We start from the raw sequence: 18,765 nt of genomic DNA, 5'->3' as shown, positions 1-18,765 counted from the left end.
TTATAATGTATTTATGTCCTTCAAATGAATAAAGGAATCAGAGAAGGGCACCTGGGTGGCTCAGTCATTTGAGCGGCCGACTTCGGCTCAGGTCACGATCTCACGGTCTGTGAGTTCGAGCCCCGCGTCGGGCTCTGTGCTGACGGCTCAGAGCCTGGAGCCTGCTTCGGATTCTGTGTCTCCCTCTCTCTCTGACCCTCCCCTGTTCACACTCTGTCTCCCTCTCTCTCTCAAAAATAAAAAGGAAATGTTAAAAATGTTTTAAAAATTGTTTTAATTAAAAATAAATAAATAAGTAAACATTAAAAAATTTTAAAAAAGGAACCAGAGAGTTAAGATTCGCTATGTAAAAAAAAAAAAACAAAAAACCAAACAACTCCGTGGATTGACTTTTTGTCAAGTTTTGGGTTTTTGTTTTGTTTTGTTTTTGAGCTGGTGGGGAAAGGGGAGGGGGAGCAGTGTTTTACGTCTTGGTCCTTCTTACACGGGTTACGTTTTGTGAATCCTTTGGTCTAACATCTCTTATTGTCCTTCATGGTGAAAAACATTTCCGATTATAGAAGGCATCACACACACACACACACACACACACACACACACTCACATGTACACACACAGTACAAAGCAGAGAAAAATCACTCTGAGATAACTATTATTAATATTTTGGAGTGTTTTTTTCCTCCTCTCTTTTCTTGGCATATTTTTAAACATAATTGAGATCATCCCTTTTACACAGTTTTGATTCTGACTTCCCCTCCCTCCACTGAATATGACAGGAGAAAACGTACACGAAAGTTCTGAAAACTCCTTCTTAGTGGCTGCAAAGAACACCATTACATGGATGTTCCATAATTTACCGAACCAACCCCTTTAGTTGACAGCTCAGGAAGTTCTTTTCTTCTTCTTCTTCTTCTTTTTTTAAGTTTATTTATTTTTGAGTGAGAGAGAGAGAGAGAGAGAGAGAATCCCAAGCAGGCTCTGAGCTGTCAGCACAGAGCCCGATGCAGGGCTCAAACCCACAAACGTGAGATCCTGACCTGAGCTGAAGTTGGCCGCTTAACCAACTGAGCCACCCAGGTGCCCCAAGGGCTTAGGAAGTTTCCCACATTTTACTCTTATTAAAAGATGGAGACCAGGGGCACGTGGGTGGCTCAGTCGGTTAAGCAACTGACCTCGGCTCAGGTCACGACCTTGCGATTCATGGGTTTGGGCCCAGCATCGGGCTCTGTGCTGACAGCTCGGAGCCTGGAGCTTGCTTCGGATTCTGTGTCTTCCTCTCTCTCTGCCCCTCCCCCACTTGTGCTCTGTCTCTGTCTCTCTGTCTCTCTCTCTCTCTCAAAAATAAATAAAATGTAAAAAAAAAAAAAAGATCGAGACCATCCTTCCACCCTCGGTCAGAACTCTGATCATTTCCTTCAGGTAGAATTCTAGAAATGGAACCGAGGAAGAAAAACTGTTCAATGCTGAGACTTGAACCCCTCTTGCCACACTGCCTTCCAAAGCGACAACCGCATGCACAGAGGCTCTGTGGCATGTCACGAAGGTGTCCCCGGCTCTCTGTAACGTTAAGGGAAAATGAGGTGCGTGTGTTGGTCTAGCTGGTGAGTGTGCACGATGCGTCAGAGGAAGCACTTGTAAAATCAAACCAAACCCGAAACAACAGAATTGCAATGACTTGCCTGTCCTGTCACCTGCGGTTCCAAACCCAAACCAATGCTGTAACAAAAAGATTTAAACAGCTGGCTCAAGACCCTTTGACCCGGAGTTTCAAATCGCGCTGCTGGGAATACGCTTCTGATTTGAAAACTGGTGTCAAGAGTTTCTGTCGAGCAAGCCAATTTCCTGCTCACTGTTCCCAGGTAAAGGGAAGGCTTGCTCAGAAGTCAGACTACTGCCCCAGGGAGAAAACGCTCCCCGGCCCTCCTAGGGCTCTCAGCAAGGGTGTGAGGCGCTGGGCCGCCCCTGGGATGGGATCGGGGGGTTGCAGAGAGCATCCCCCCCCCCCCCCGCCACGAGGGCGGCTCTGGGGGAAGAGCTGGGCAGCGGCGCGCCTCAGTTTACCGGCGGGGAGCACGGGCCCAGCGCCGGCTGGCGCGCACCCCCTCCGGCGCACTCACCTCCGCCGTACATCTGGCACAGGTAGGGGAAGCGCCACACGTTGCCCAGGCCCACGGCGTACGAGATGCAGGCAAAGACGAACTGCAACGGGTTGGCCCACAGCGGCCGCGCCTTCTCCATGGCCGCGGGCTCGGCGGGGGGCTGCTTCGGTGCGCTGCTGCCGCGCGCGTCCCGCCCGCTCGGCCCTGTGGTAGCCCCGCCGCCGCCGCCACAGGCTCGCTCGCTTTTTAATTGCTAATCTCATTAACGCGCGCCCGCCGAGGGGCGAGGCTGGTAAATGGATGACGGCGGGCCCCACCCCGCCCGCCCGGGGCCGCCGCGGCCGGGAAGGTGCCCGGGATTGCGCGGCACGGGGGCGGCGCCCGGGGTGTGTTCCTGCGCGGCGGCTCTTGGGAGCCGTCGGGTTCTCCCAGCCCACCTACCCGTCGTTTCCTGGGTGCCTGCCGGGTGCTGGGCTTGGGCTGCGGATGAGGCTGTGAACAACAGACATCCCCGACCCTCCCTCCGGGACCGGGTGTTCGGGCATTCCCCGCAGGGAAAGGCTTACATTCATTGGACAGGATAAAATGTCCCATTTTCAACTACCGTTGAAATGGAAAGGACAATTTCATATAGTTCATTTTAGTCCATATAAAAGCCCGAGGCACGAAGAAGACAACTAAGGCAAAGAAAAAGGGTGAGCAGTACTGGGGTATAGGCTGGGGTAGTCAGGGAGGGCTTCCCAGAGTAGGAGATGTAACATTGCCCAGAAACTGGGAGGAAGGGAGCGAGGGAGGGAGGCACTTTCCACCCTCCTCCACCGCCCAAAGACACACACTTCTTGGAGGAAGAGCCATCCAGGCGGCCAGGTTTCCCTCCATCTGCAGACAGGCCCTACTTGCCTACTGTGTGTAGGGTGGGGAGTCCGGCTCTGTGATGCCGGGTGGGGCCAGGAATCCGGTTTTGAACGACCTCTGTGATTCTGATTCATGACACTGGCATTGAGGCCTAAGAGACCAGTCTGGAAAGGTTATTTGGTTCAGGGTGGTCACTAGACGTGTCTAAGCATGGTGCTTTGGAGAAATGCTTCTGTCACTGACTTAGCTGTGTGACCTTGCACAAGTCACTTAACCTCTCTGAACCACTGTTGCCTCATTGAAACAATTGAAACAAACCTCTCCCCCTCCCAAGGGCCCATGTGAGAATTAATTGATAGCTTACTCAGTGGCATTATAGTAAGTGCTCGATACAGGGGTCACTGTTATAAGTCCCCAGGGGTCTGGATGAATGAATGCGTAATGCGCTAAATCAGTTCATTAATATTATACTTTGAACAGTGCCTGGTACACAATGAGCGCTATGAAAATTCTTGATATATAATTAAAATTAAAAAGAGATGAAAGGTGGAGTCGCCAGTGGAAATCTTCCTTGAAGCCAAAATGAAATCATTACTCTGGTGTCCCCAGTGCTCCTGCCTGGCCGGTGGCTGACAAAGGGCAGTGTGGTCAGGAAGGTAGGGGCTTCTCGGACATGCTACCCGTCCTTGAAGTTTCTGTCTCCAAAAGGCAGAGCAGGAAAAGTCCACAGTGCAGCAAGGGGCAGGGGACCATTTTGATTTTTAAACTTTGGATTCTGGTGAGTGTTTTTTCTACAACTGGCCTCCTCCCCAGAGGGACCCACCAGCCCAGGCTAGTTTCCGCTGCTTTTGCACGTGAACTACATCACACACGTGGACTCGTGCGGCATGCGCTCTATGGTGCCTGGCTTCCTTGTGGGATTCAGTCCGCGGCAGCGTGTGGTTCTAAGGCTGTTCTTTCTCACGGCTACATAGTATTCTATGCGGTCAACATACCCTAGTCAATGACCGCAGGATGTTTGGGGCTGCTGTGAATAAAGCAGTGAGGAACATTCTAGTACTTGCCCTCGGGCAGGCGAATACACGCAACGCTGGGAACTTCCGGGCCGGACGGCAAGTGTGTGCGCGGCCTTGGCAGGTGTTGCCAAACTCTTTTCTAGAGAGGTGGTACCAGTTTATACTCCCACGAGAGTTTCGGTTGTCCTGGGTCCTCACCAACGTCTGTCATTCTGTTCTCAAAGTGCTACCCGGCTTTGTGGGCGTGTGGTGATAGTTCACCGTGACTTTTAATTGTCACTTCCCGGATACTAATGAGGCTGCATACCTTTCCCTAGGCGACCTGGGTCATCTGGAGAACCTCTTTCGCGAAGCGCACGTGCCTTTGCTGCTCTGCAATTCACTTGTCTGTCTTTTCCTTCTGACCCAGGGTTCCCTGCACATTCTGGATACGAGCCCCCTGTCAGTTTTATGCGGGACAGATTTCTTCCCTCCGTCTGCGAGCTGCCTTTTTCTTCCATCGGTGCTGTCTTCTGATGAACAGACGTCCTTGAATTTAACAAAGTGCAATTGGCCAATCCTCCCCTTTCGGTGTTCTCTGTCAGTTTTTTGGTTTTGGTTTTCTTTTGTTTTGTTTTAAACAGATGTCCTGTTTGAGACACGTCTCCCTTAGCAACTCCAAGGTCACGAAGGTATTCCTGAGAATTTAAATCTGTGGCAAGAGGAGTCTCGGCGGTCTGTAGACGGGGCCGCCTTTTTAGTGTTGCTGACTGGTTTAGACAGAAGGCATGTTGCCGCCTCCAGCTGTCTGCTTGGCGCGGTCTTGTCCTTGGAAAGGAGTTTTCCCTGGAGGGTGCCCGGCCGCACGGTGGCATTCAGGAACCGGGCACCCTGGAGGGACGCCCAGCACGGTCGCCTGCCACCTAGAATGTGAGGCTGTGCTGTTTGCGGGTTGTTGGCTTGACCAGGCAAGGCCCCTCTGCCATTTCCCGCTTCCAGGGCTCGGGCACTCACACTGCCAGACGCCCCGGGAGGCCGTCCGGGGTGTGAGGTCCTGGGTGGGGTTTGTGGGAAGCACGGGGAGATGCCCCACAGCAGGACTGAGTGACTCTTCAGGGGCGGACGCTCAGGACTCTCGCCAGGGTCCCCACACCTTCCTGACACCCACCTGCGAGCTAATCTGCCAAGAGTAATTGTGTTGCTAGAAGGGTGAAGAACAGGCCTGAGGGGGGCGGGGTGTGCTTTCATGGGAGCCAGCGAAGGGGGGGGAGGCGTGGAGGTTAGTGGTGTAGCGATGGCAAATGCTTCACACCCAGCTCTCTGCGAACCCTGGCTTGCGGCCCTCGCCGATCTTGCTGTTGTCAATACTCCCACCGGGGCCGATTCCAGGCTTCCCACGGGGGGGGGGGGGGCGCTGAACGTGGCGCTTCGCGGGGACGTGCAGGAGCGCACTGTTGGAGGGCTCTCCATTCTCCACACGCGGTGCACATGGCCTCAACGGCATGATGGAGGGGCAGTAGATCATTAGGAAGCGGGGGGGGGGGGGGATGAGTATTTGTTATTTCTGTTTTAGATCATTTAACTGTAGTTTATATAACTTAAGTTTTAATAATGGCTCTGTGCTTTTTTTTTAATGTTTATTTATTTATTTGGAGAAAGAGACAGAGAGAGAGGCCCAAGCAGGCTCCCTGGCTTCAGTGCAGAGCCCGACGTGGGGCTCGAACCCACGAACCGTGAGATCATGACCTGAGCCAAGATCAAGAGTCAGATGCTTAACCAACTGAGCCACCCAGGCACCCCGACAAGGGTTCTGTTTGGCAATCAGCTCACGGTCTTGCAGTCCGCGGGTTCGAGCCCCGGGTCGGGCTCTGTGCTGACAGCTCAGGGCCTGGAGCCTGCTTCGGATTCTGTGTCTCCCTCTCTCTCTCTCTCTGCCCCTCCCCTGCTCGCACTCTGTCTCTGTCTCTCTCTCAAAAATAAGTAAACTTTAAAAAAAAAAAATCAGCTCATAAAATTCTGGAAAAGGTACCAGCTGGCACTCGCAAGCCCGTGGGACCTGGCTCCAGCACCCCATAGGGCCTTGGGGCTGGGGGGGCAACCTCTGTGTCACGGAGAGCGAGTTCAAGTGCCCAAGGGCAACAAGGTTCTAGGCTTGGTGAAGCCCTGCCCTGAGTGCTCCCCGGTGCTCCCTGCCAGAATGGAAGAAATCTTCCCCTCTGACCAGAGGACCTGTCCCGTCTTAGCCTGCCACGTGTCAATGAGGACGCGGCTTCAGCAGGATAGAAGGCCAGCCTACCAGAATTATCTGGCTCAGGGAAGAGGGTGGAGAAGGAAGGGGCGGTCCTGACTCAGTTGCATAGGTGTGGTCACAGATTTCCAGGATTCCAGATTCTTACCCCACCGATCGCAGCCAGGCCACTTTCAATCATGTGCTCACCCCAGCGATAATGCTGTTACTTACCCCCACCAGTCCCCGGTTCCCCACGAGATAAAGTCCAAACTCCTCAGCCTGTTCTGTAAGGCCCTGAGGAATTTATTTTTTAATGGGGCCAAGAGGAATTTGATCCTTGCTCACCTAGGTTCCAGAGAAACTAGACTTTTCACCTTCTGGAATATAATGTGCTTTTTTATACCCGTGGGCAGTCCCCTCGACCAGGAACACCTTCTCCCTTCTTGACCTGGGAAAAGCCTCCCCCTGCTTCCTGACCCAGATGGAACACTACCGTTTCTGGGAAGCCCAGCACCCCAGCCCTGGCCAGACTCTGTTGCTCTCTCTTTCCTGCTCCCAGCCTGGGGCGCACATCTGGTTTCTAATGCTCTCCGCGTGGCCCTGTCACGAAGAACGCAAGATATGTGTCCCCTCTGCTCCGTGGCTGGGTCACGTCTTACCCACCGTTTTCTCCCCAGCCCAGGTGCGTGCTTGAGTCTCAGTAAAGGTTCGCTGATACGTGAAAAGGCTGCCACAGAATCTGGGCACTTCGGTGTCAGTCCATAATCGACAGCCCGGGCGCCCACATTTCAGGAAGTTTCTTCAGACATTCGAGCTTTTATGGCTCGCCTATGACGTGCCAGGAGCTCGCTCGGCTTGGGGACTGGAGGCACGGCTCTGGATGGGACGGCGCCCCCTCCCTGCTGCCCAAGGTACCTGCTCGTTGTCCCTGGGGCGGCACAGAGACACGCACCTCGAGATCTGGGGGAGCCCCTGCCTCTGGGCTGAGCGTGTGCATGCATGTGTATGTGTGTGCACATGCCTCTATGTGTGTGTGTGTGGGGGGGGAAGTGCGTGTGTGTGCTTGTGTGTGTGCGCGTCGTGTTGAAGAGGCAGGAATTCCCATGAGACCTGAGCCTTTCCTGGCTGCAAAGGGAGCTCCTGGGCTCGACCCCGGGACTCTCAGCGCAGCCAGCCCCTTCGACCGTGCTCTGCAAGCACCCATGTGCCCACAGATGCCCTGGGTTATCGTTAAAATGCAGGTCTTGGGGCGCCTGGGTGGCTCAGTCGGCTGAGTGTCCGACTTCAGCTCAGGTCATGATCTCACGGTCCATGAGTTCGAGCCCCGCGTCGGGCTCTGGGCTGACAGCTTGGAGCCTGGGGCCTGCTTTGGATTCCGTGTCTCCCTCCCTCTCTGCCCCTAACCCACTCGCATTCTGTCTCTGTCTCTCCCAAAAGTAAATAAACATTAAAAAAAATTTTTTTTTTAAATGAAGCTTTATATCATTGCCCTACAGGCAAAGCAGGGGCTTTCCTCACGCATTTTGACAGAAGCTGATAATTAAGGTTGTAAAAGTCTTCGTGTCTTCCCAGTGCTATGTGTGCCATGGTGGCGGGGTGGGGGGGTGGGGGCGCCACGGACCTCGCCCACACTCTGTGCCCACACAGCCCCAGAACGCTGAGGACATGTGTCCAGGGCTTGGGAAGCAGGAGTGGGCCCCCGAATGGAGCCGCCATACCATGATGTTTCTATATATTGGGTGTCCGTGCAGAACTCTGGCAAAAGAGTTAAGGTCCGAAGAAAGTACTAGAGCCCCACTGCCAAGCCCATGCCTTTAAAACACTGTTTTTTTTATTTTTAAATAATTTTTTTTTTTAACGTCTACTGATTTTGAGAGCGACCGAGTGAGCACGAGGCGGGGAGGAGCAGAGAGAGGCGGGGAGAGAGAGAGACAATCCCAAGCAGGTTTGACGCTCAGCCCGATGCGGGGCTCGATCCCAGAAGCCATGAGATCAAGACCTGAGCCGAAATCAAGAGTCGGACGCTGAACCGACCGAGCCCCCCAGGCGCCCCCCAAGCCCACGCCTCTGTTTTAGAGGAAGGGTCCGGAGCCGGGCTGCCCAGCGTGGCAGATAGCTTTTCTCCTTCACCTCTTACAAGGGAATGATGTGCCACCTAAATTATACTGAGCCCGCCGGGTCCATCCCTTCCGCTTTCCCCCTGTGATGATGGAGACCCCTCCTCCTCGCTAAGCCCCCTCCAGCGCCAGGACTGTGTGCGCGCCCAGCTCCCCCTGTGACCTCGCGTGCCCAGACCCACACCGAGGATACAGCAACTTTGAAGACTAGACGACTCAGTGAAAGGATGTCACCGTGGCAGTGAAAGCGGAGGTTTGGGAGATGATGGTGAGTGAGTAGAAAAAAGAGCTACCGGGGCACCTGGGTGGCTCAGTCGGTTGGGCGTCCGACTTCGGCTCAGGTCATGATCTCACGGTCCGTGAGTTTGAGCCCCGCGTCGGGCTCTGTGCTGACAGCTCAGAGCCTGGAGCCTATTTCCGATTCTGTGTCTCCCTCTCTCTGACCCTCCCCCATTCATGCTCTGTCTCTCTCTGTCTCAAAAATAAATAAACATTAAAAAAGAAAAAAGAGCTACTGATGAACGATATTCCTTTTTTTCCCTCTTTTCACAGCGAAATATAATACCCATTCAGACAACTGCACGCGAAGATACACGGCTCAGAAATGACCGTCTCACCCAGGTCACGAAAGGGATGGCCAGCGCCCCAGCGGTCCCTTCACCGACCCTGCGCGTCGCACCCACGCCCTTCCTGCAGAAGTGACCCCGTGCTGACACCGTCTTGCTTTCCTGTATGGTTTTACGCCCCGGGCGTGAATCCGACTCCAGTTCTGTTTTGTCTGGGTTTAAACTTTGTATCAGGAAAAAATATAATGGCTATTCTTCGGTGTTTGATTTCTTTTCACATCACATTATTATTTTCAGTTTCCTCCAAGTTGGTATGTGTAGCTGTGCTTAATTCCTTTTTTTTTTCTGGCCACTCAGTTGTATTTTCTGTATGATTGTAACTGCAGATCACTCATCCACATTTGGATTATTTTTGGATTTGGCTCTTACGAAGAAGGCTGTTGGGCATTCAGGTACGTGTGTCCTACGGGCGTGTGGACAAGCGTTTCTGTGGGTGGATTTGCTGAAACAGAGGCGTGTGTATTTTTAACTTTGGTAGATGAATCTTAGAATGGTTGCTGCCGATTCGTGTGTATGTGTCAAAACTCTACAGCAGCCTGGACTTCTGGTTGTTTTATATTCTCGCGTGGTCTGGTGAAAGTAAAAAACAAACGAACCAACAAACAAAAACAAAACAAAACAAAACAACGGGGGAGGGGGAGCATTAGTACCAATTCAGAACAAATGGCAAGCAAGAAGTAAAATGGGGAAAGAAGTCCAAATGTGTCCGTAATTATCGTAAATATAAATGGAGTAAATGGACCGGGTGAAAGACGGGAGTAAAAAGTTCATTTATAAGACACACAGTACACATAACAGAAAAACTTATAGTAAATGGGTGAAGGGGAGATACCAGGAAAACATTATTCAAAAGAAAGTCACGGAGAGCTGGGTTGCATCAGACAAAACAGACTCGAAACCAAAAAGTGTTATGAGTGACAGAAAGGACATCTATCACTGGCAACGTGTGACATTGTCAAAGTTGACTACAATGAATCAACTAGCTTCAAAAAACTGGAAGCAAAACTTGGTAGGGCCACAGGGAGAAACTGACAGGTCTACCGTCAGGAGAGAGATTTCGGCCCTTGTCGGTCCATGATGGATTGTCAAAGCGGAAAATAAAAAGTGAGGAGCAGAGAATGGAAAATGATACAGATCGTTGGAATAAAAACCAAGTGGAGCTTCTGAAACGAAAAATGCCATAAAAATGAGACACCGGAAACTCGGTGGATGGGTTTAAAAGTGGGTGAGACGCAATCAGGGAGAGATTCGATGAACTCGAAGGTATGTCAGAAAGAATTTTCTGGAACCCTGCTCAGAGAGACAAAGAGGTCAAAAGACTACGAGAAAGGTTAAGATATGTAGAACAATGAAGTAGTAACCTATGCCTCCTTAGTATTCTAGAAGAAGGAGAGGGAGAAATTGAGGCAGAGCAGTATTTAAAGTACTAAGAGCTCAGCATTTCCCACTACAGATTCACGCAGCCTAACGAATCCCGTGTAGGGGTTAAAAAAAAAGAAAAACGTGTGTCAAGATGCATCATGACGCCAGGACATCGGGGTGAGCCCTGAATCCACGCCAAACATCTCACTGCCGAGGAATGTTTACTTCATGGGATTTTGAAAAAGTAAAAAGGTAAAAAATCCTGGGCAACTTGGCGCGACTAGAGTTGAAATGTGCTAAGGAGGTAACTTCAGACTTGGTCGAAGCATGCAAAGTGACAATTTCAGGGAGTTGACCCCAAATGCCATTTTTTAGGCGCCCAGGAGCCGGTCAGGGTTCAGACATCGCGTTTAGTCGTTGACGCGCACAGCTGCTTTTAGGACGGCCTCCCCACCTTTTTATTTTCATGACACAGACTTTCCGGAGAGACCGGGCCAATCGTTTTAATTGCAGAACGGCCTGCGCTCAGGATTTGTCAGATTGTTTCACTGGGGGTCATTCAAGACTGTTTTTCTCTCCCCCTCCCCGCCTAGCAGTGACGTAGGGAAATGCCGAAGCGAACGGTGTGAATCCGTACACTTTAGAGTGTATACTGTTGAAAACGCAGAGCCTGGAGGGACGCGGAGCAAGGTTAGAGGAAACAAGGAATTTAGCACCCGGGGGTCCCTTTGTCCGTATGACCACTTCCAAAGAACAGGGCCTTCAACAGAGTAACCCGGAGGGATCGTCTGTAAATTAATTGCTGACTTTCCGGGTCTAGAGTAGCTAATTTGCGTGAACACCACCAAGTGGGCGTCCTTTAGGAAAGGCCTGAGTGGAACCGACAGGATTTTTCAGGCCAGAGTAAACAGACACGGAAACGAGTTTATGGGAACACGTTGCGGCCTCTCCCCACGACGACTCGGCTGGTCCCCCGTTGGGAGAGGCAGCCGCGTGCTCTGTAAACACCGGGCCCCGGGGAGCGGTGGAGAGGCCCCTCCGTCCTTTCTGTTGGTGTTGGCCAAGGTTATCTCTTCGCCCCACATATTTGTGCCGGGAACAAACAGCCGAGACCAGCAAGAAGGCGTGATCTGCTGAGGAAGAACAGACGGGGCATTGTGAAAATATTTTCCAGGGCCAGAACAGACCTGGGGCCACACTGTCCCGATCCGTGACCCCTTGAGGACCTGTCCTGTGTCCCGCTGTGCTGTTTTGTGCTTGTGCTTTCCTTTCATAGCAGGAGGTGGCCCTACGAATCGCACTCTGCCAGGAAACACACATGCTTCATTTCACAAGCTCAATAGTTCAGATTATATTGGATTTCTTTGGTCTGTTGATACTCAGAACGTGGTCTGTGGACGAGCAGGGGCACCCCCGGGGAGCCTGTGAGAAAGGCAGACCCGTGGGTCCCTCTCCAGGCCTCTTAAGTCAAAACCCACATGCTCTCGTGGGACCCCTGGGGCGGGGGACGTGGGCACGTTAAAGTCTCCTTTAACCTAGCTGGAGGATCATTTGTGGAGCTTTTTATTTTTAATTAAAAAAATATTTTTTTTTTAGAGAGAGAGTGTGTGAGCAAGTGGGGGTCGGGGGGGGTAGTGGAGAGAAAGAGAGAGAATGAATCTCAAGAAGCCTCCATGCTAAATGCAGAGCCCGACTCGGGACTCGATTCCACGACCCTGGGATCATGACCTGCGCCGAATTCAAGAGTCAGATGCTCAGCCGACTGAGCCACCCCAGTGCCCCATGTGTGGAGCTTTAAAGCACAGATACCCCCTGGGGCGCCTGGGTGGCTCCGCTGGTTGAGCATCTGACTTTGGCCCAGGTCGTGATCTCATGATTCATGAGTTCGAGCCCCACGTCGGGCTCTGCGCCGAACAGCTCAGAGCCCGGAGCCTGCCTCCGATTCTGTGTCTCCCTCCCTCTCTGCTCCTCCCCCGCTCACACTCGGTCTCTCTCTCAAAAATGAATAAATGTTTTAAAAAAAGTTGTTTTAAACACAGATTCCCCCTCCGTTTTCCTTTGCCCACCATTCCGAGCGCTCCTCTGTGAATGATCCCCTTCTGCCCGCTTTTTCCCACCTTTTCAACTTTCGCTAAAATACATTCAGAGCCGACAAAACGATGTCGGGCGTGCGCTCTGCTGGGGAGAAGACCAACCACACCGGGCTCCTCACACAGTCCCTTTGCTTGTTACCGCTTCCCCCTCCGGCTTCTGCCCTGTTTGTTCTTGTTTTTATATTGGCTCCTTGACAGCAAGACTCCTCAAGAGGCATCGATACTCACTCCAGGCTTCTCTCCTCCCCGGACGCACCACACTGTCACCTGCACCGGGCCTACCTCCCCCAGTCTAACGGAACTGTCTTCTCCAGGTCACCCGTGACCCCTTGTGGCTCAGGCCAAGGTCGGCTCTCAGCGTCCCCTTCTTGCCCTGTCTGCCGTGTCTGCCCGGGGTGATGACTGCTTCCTGGGGCGCATCTCCCCGGAGGCCTCCTGGACGGCCCCGGCGTGGGCTCCCGGGTCCCTGCCGTGGCTGCTGGTCTCCTCTGCTGAGTCCGTCTGTTCTCCGTGATCTCACAATCTCGCAGCGCCCCGGCTTCTCACCCACGCTCGCCTCTTCCGCGCAGCGATCTCGTGGCTTCAAGCCATCTACACACTTGTCACTCCCACGCTGTCTCTCCGGCCCCCGTCGGGCCTCAGACGTCTGTCTAGACGGACGTCTGCCGTCTCTCCATCGTCCTCATCGGGATGTCTGCGAGGCACAGACAGGCTTCCTGCACTTCACCTCCCCGGCACCTGCCAGGTGGCGAGTGAGCCGTGGAAGGCTCACGTGAGCAAACACCAGCTGGGGTGACAAGGACCGTCCACGCTCCAGGTGTGTGGGCGACGCACGCACGGTGTACACGGGGTGACTCCGTGTATGTGAAGTTCAAGAGCAGCCACGGGAACCTTGGGTGCTGGAAGTCAGGAGAGTGGCGGCCTCTGGGCAGAGATGGGGCCACGGCGGAGGCGGGGGCACAGGAGGCCTCTCGGGGCAGAGAATGGGCGAGGCTTCATCTGGGTGCCGGTTAAACCAAGCGTTTCCCCCACGAACGCGCCCTGAGCCGGACACTAGGATCCGTGCACCTTTGCTCCAAGTTTGCCTTCGATTCAAAACACCCAGACTCAACCGCTCTTCACCGCTCCTCTCTCGATCGAAGCCCCGGGCTCTCACCTGGATGACTCCTAAGCTGTCCCCTGCTCCCAGTCTTGACCGAGGATGTCCGCTCTCAACGCAGCCACAGGCCGGTTGGGTTTTCTCCTTCCAAGGCTCACCCGTGCCACGCTTCCTTCCGAGGGAAGTCTCAGCTCTTCCCTGTCGCCCGCTCCTCGCCGCCCTTCCACAGGTCGGGCCCCTCCTGTCCCAGGCCCTTGTCTGCTCTTCCCTCGGCCTGGGGGTGCTCGTCGGCCAGGACCGACCCCTCGAGGAGGGAGCCGGCCTACTGAGCTTGCGCTCGACACCCCCAGCTCTCTTTTTCTTCCTGATTCAACTCTGCTGTCGTTCCTTTACCCTAGCACCTTCTTTTCCAACACACCGCATGGTCTGAATGGCCGACCCCCCTCTCCCGCCCCAAAATGTCCACCCAGAACCCAGGGCTGTGACCTCCCTTGGAAAAGAGCCTTTGCAGGTGTAAGTAGGTGTTTGGAGATGAGAGCATCCTGGTTAGGGAGGACGCTAACCCCGATGACAAGTGTCCAAGGGGATGTGAAGACAGGGGCAGAGACAGAGGTGATGGGTCTACCAGCAAGAGTTGCAGAGCGGAAGGAGCCAGATAGAAGAGAGAGCATATGGTACGATACCATCTGAGCTATCACGAGAGAGAGCAGATCCGTGGGGGGCCCAGAGCCCAGGGCCCAGGAGGGTCCCCATACGGGAAGCCGTGCAACTTTTGGGGGTCGATGAGAATGGCCTATGTCTTGACTGTGGTGGTGCATACACGGGTCCCCGCGTTTGTCCAGACGCGTCGAGCCGCGCCCTTAATACGGGGGCATGTTCTTGCATGTAAATTCTATCTCCAAAAGGGGGCAGAAGGAGGTGGTTGCTTTGTCTAGAAAAGACGTAATAATTATCTAAAGCCAATACCCACCGTGGACCCTGAGGCAGGTCTAAAGATGTGATTTGAGAATCTCAAAACATGTGGCAAGAATGTACGGTGCCAGGAGGCAGAAAATATAAAACCGAAGGGACTGAGAAACAGACGGCGCTGGCTGTTTGGAGCCCGACCCAGGACACGCCTGCGAGACCGCACCCCTGGCAGAGCCCACGTTTCAGACCACGCGCCTCCAGCCTCGCACCTGCCGCTTCAAGCCTCTGGACCGTGTCAGCAGCCGCAGCCAGGCCGGAAGACCTTTACTGAGTTAGCAGGGCAGCTGTCCTGGGGGACCCTGGGGTGGGGGTGGGGGGGCTTATCAACCCCGCCCACTTCTCTATCTGTTCTCTCCTTGGGGGGCGGGGCCCAACTCCGATAACAGATCACTGATTTTAGTTACAAAGTGAGATAAGCGCAGGTCAAAGGGTTCAAAGGTTTTGTTGAATACGAACCAGTGACCGGTTCGGAAAACGCCGTTGGTGGCTCTCCAACAACAGCTGTTTTACAAGGAAGGAAAATCCCACACCCGTCTCTGACGGGAATAGGGATGCAAACCCCCAAATAAGATGTCGACTAATAGGAACCAGTAAGATATGAAAGGATAGTGCCTTGTGACCGCTGCGGGCCGGGCCCCTCGGGAAGCAGACTGAGACAGAGGTCGGTGTGCAGGACCCCAGTTGGGGAGGGTCCCGGGCAGGCCCGGTGGAAAGGCTCTTGACCCAGGGAGGGGGTGTTCTGAAGGGGGCGGGAGGGCCTGGCCTTTATGCTTTTGCACTGACCACTGTCGGATGCTGTCGCCCTGTCGGGCGTGTAAACCCAGGCCAGGTGGTTCCCTTTAGTTGGGCAGTTTGCAAAGGGCGGACAGCTGAGGACCAGTGACATTGCCAGCAGCTGGGGTCACGGTCCTTTCTTTATCCTGAAGGGGATTACAAAGCACGCAGCAGCAGCCAGGGTGGGGCCGAGTCAGAGAGTGAAGATACAATTTAGATTCAGGCAGTGTAGACAGTGAAAGGAAGAGAACAACGCAAAGGTGCCGGCTCCCTGGGTCCTTCTCCCTCGGGTCCGAAGGGGCAGGACGGCCACCACACGAGCTGGGGGACGCCGCGTTGCTAGACTGAGTTCATCTTGTGGGTCTATCCTGAGCTCATCCGAACCCTCCCAGGGGAGGTGGGCAGGCAAGGGGGAGGTGGCTTTGGAGTAGTTCCTCACTAGCCTCGCACCCCCTCTCCCCTCGTCAACTGGGAGAATCAAAAGACGTCCTGCTAGGACTCAGATGAGCTGTGGTTCAAACTTGCCCGAGGGGCTGCTGTGCCAGTGTGCCTACAGCACCCGTCACAGTGACCAGGTGACATGGTTGCAGGACTCTGAGGACAGCTGAACACCAGAAAATTAAGCGCTGTACTTTGCAGTATTAACAGAAGAGAGACAGAGGGAGAGGGAGAGAGAGAGAGAGAAAGTCCATCACCTCAATAGATGCAGGAAAGACATCTGGCCAACTTCAATACCCATTTGTAATTTGTATCAATGCTCTTAGCAAACTGGGAATAGGAAAGAATGTCTCTAATCTAGTACGGAATATTGCAAACGTTGTTCTTATTCATGAAGTTATTTAGAGTGTTGCCCCGGAGGCGGGGAACGAGGCAAGCATGGCCTCCGTTGCCTTCTATTCAACATTGTACTAGAGGTCCCGGCCAGTGCAATAAGGCAAGAGAAATAAATAAAAGACATAATTTCCTACTTATCCAGGCCTAACAAGGACGGGAATTATGCTCTGTATGAAAGATTTTTCTCGTGGCTGAGTTTTCAACAAGTTTGGTCACCGGTATGGGGGAAGTTTTGGTATTAGAAAACTTATAGGTAACATCTAATATCTTGAACAGTCTACCCAAGGGTTTCCATGGCTTAAGCAATGCTTGTGCAGAAAGTGGAGGTTCAGTCTCACAAACATTGGGATTGAGCTCGTATAAGGGGCCCTCACGCTTGAGTCCCAATGGGGAGGTCTGGTCTGGTGCTCAGTCCGGGGATATCCTTTCTCTCAAGAGCTGTTACTATTTAAAGGCAGCTGTGGCCTGGCCACGTGGGCGCACTGGGCTGAAGAGGCCGAGCAGGGTGTGAGTTTGCCCTCTGATAAGGAAGGACTCACAGCATAGAACATCCATGGCGTCTACCCTTCGGTCTCCTCAGTTCATCGTGGGACCACATGCTATCAATGCCCCACACACATCCACTTCTCCTCGCCAGGAGGTGACCGGCGGAAGGTTCTTTGTGTCTCTTCACCTGGAGGCCTTTCTTGGACACCGGAGCCTGCTCAACCCAGGCACGAGAAGTGCCGGGAATCGATGCCCCGGGATCAAGGCGCAACCCGAGAAGCAGGGAGCTGGTGGGTGACGCCCTGACCCCCCACTCCGGAGAGGGATGGGGCTTGGCGGAGCACCGAGGCACCCTGCACGTGAGCACGCCCTTTCCCGCCTCGTGCCCCCACGCCCTCACCGTGCTTCCTGGGGTCCCCTCCCAAGTGAATTGCCTGAACCAAAACTCTTGTCTCGGGGAAAGCCAACTACTGGACCTGGATGCCAGCCAGAGGACAGTGGGATCCCAGGGCTGACGTTGAGTGGGGTGGTAAGACTCCAGCACGCTGCTGGGCCAGTCACCTAACCCCAACCGGGGCAGGACTAGGGTGAGGAACACAGCAGCAGGCTCTGGTCGACCAACTGCCACCACTGGAGGTGCCGTGACAATGAGGATGCCCTATGGCACATGCAGAAGAACAGGCCGAGACTCAGGCCAAGGTGGGATCCCGGGTGGCACGATCAGGAAGTGGACCATATTCAGAGGCCTGGAAAGTCCCCTTGGCTCAAGCCACGCCCTGATTAGGAAGGCAGGGGACTCTGGATGGGACATGGGCCCGTCTGGGCGGATGCCCTCAGGAGCCTTGACACCCCAGACCCCCCTGAATGCTTGGGTCTTAGCAAGTGGCTCATGGCCGTCGTAGAGGGCAGCTCCCTGACCTGGAAATCGTTTGGAGGCCTCTCTCGAAGAGAAGAGCGGCCAGATAACCTCTGTCCCCCCAAGATCTGCCGTCACTTGCACTCAGTGCTCCTCGATCAGACCACAGGGGCGAGTATCAGCATGGCCTGTGGAGAGAATTACTGTCCCGCTTGGAAAGAAAGTGAATCATTCCCCCAAAGCGCTGAAGCAGCTGGCTAGTGCGGACCGCCAGGGGCCGGAAGGGCATGTACGGGCACGGAACTCGAGGATGGTGGCCCAGTGGGCGATGGAACAGAAGCCGGCTAAGGAGAGCTCTTGACAGAGGGCTTCTCCTCTGGGACTCGGTGTTCGGCACCCGGGCAAGGACCTAAGGCAGTCCTAAGGCACTGCTGAGTGGTTCCCGGGAAGCTGGAGACCGTGGCGCACTGAGGTGGGACACGAAGGCTCGGAGGGAGGGCCTCTCCCTCCTGGGACGGATAGCAGGTGGGCGAGCCCCCCTCCTGGAACAGCGAGGGCGGCAACGTTAGTCCTGGCAAGGAGCCGGGCGGGCTGCTGTCCTCTGCTGGCCAGAGCACGCAGGGGACGCTGCTTACACCGGCTTCCCAGGACTTCTGATTCACACACAGCCTGACGTGGGGCTTGAACCCATGAACCGCAAGATCAAGACCTGAGCCGAAGTCGGACGCTTAACCGACTGAGCCACCCGGGCGCCCTCTTATCGTCTTTTACTTTTTTTTTTTTTTTAATATAATTTATTGTCAAATTGGTTTCCATACAACACCCAGCTATTGTCTTTTACTTTCAAAAGACTTGCTTACATGAGAGGAATTAGGCCTTGAACTTCTAATGGAAAAGCTTTAGAATATAAGCATTTCTACATCAGCGAAAGAATCATTAGTGTCCAATGTGTGCATGCCATTTAAAAATGTAAGCATCTCTACGGATCGTTTCGGTTCATAAGAATAGACATAACGAATAGCAAAGTTTTTTATCAAATAGGATTACTCACTCTAGACTCAGAATGTACTGCATACTGAGAAAAAACAAGCCCTTAAATGTTGAACAGCAGAAATTAGTAACAAAACCCCTTTATGCTTCTTCTGTCATCAAAAGGTCTGAGCCATAATTGAGCAGGAGCCTTGAATTTTTAAGCTGAGCCAAAGCTGCGTCCTGACAGCCAGGAATGCACCATCTAGACAGCTCAGCACAATCGAAAGTTCAGTCAAGGCTCGAGCCAACATTCTTAGGAACCCAGAATATATAGACCAAAGAGGCTTGCTTTCTTGGTCAAATGAGGGAAATCTCAAAACTAGGTAAGTGTGCAAAAA

At 53.5% G+C, this 18,765-nt stretch overlaps 1 protein-coding gene and 1 long non-coding RNA gene across 2 annotated transcripts in view; one reads left to right on the top strand and one right to left on the bottom strand.

Annotated features, from left to right (window-relative positions):
* The window catches only part of SLC6A20 (solute carrier family 6 member 20), a 36,966-nt gene extending 34,644 nt beyond the window's left edge, over positions 1 to 2,322 (bottom strand). Inside the window, exon 1 of the mRNA XM_027038519.2 lies at positions 2,118 to 2,322. Within this exon, the coding sequence (XP_026894320.1) occupies positions 2,118 to 2,238 (121 nt within the window). The 5' untranslated portion in view covers positions 2,239 to 2,322. The remainder of the gene's footprint in view (positions 1 to 2,117) is intronic.
* A 3,626-nt stretch (positions 2,323 to 5,948) lies between these two features.
* On the top strand, positions 5,949 to 9,129 carry LOC113593538 (uncharacterized). Its single transcript, XR_003413743.2, has 2 exons — positions 5,949 to 7,090; positions 8,849 to 9,129. It is a non-coding gene; the product is annotated as an uncharacterized LOC113593538 (long non-coding RNA).
* The last annotated feature ends 9,636 nt before the right edge of the window (positions 9,130 to 18,765 follow it).

The sequence above is a fragment of the Acinonyx jubatus genome, chromosome A2 (genome assembly GCF_027475565.1).
Source record: "Acinonyx jubatus isolate Ajub_Pintada_27869175 chromosome A2, VMU_Ajub_asm_v1.0, whole genome shotgun sequence".
In the NCBI taxonomy this organism is placed as follows: domain Eukaryota; kingdom Metazoa; phylum Chordata; class Mammalia; order Carnivora; family Felidae; genus Acinonyx; species Acinonyx jubatus.
The sequence above is the reverse complement of the archived record's forward strand: the minus strand, read 5'-3'. Positions and strand labels throughout refer to the sequence as shown.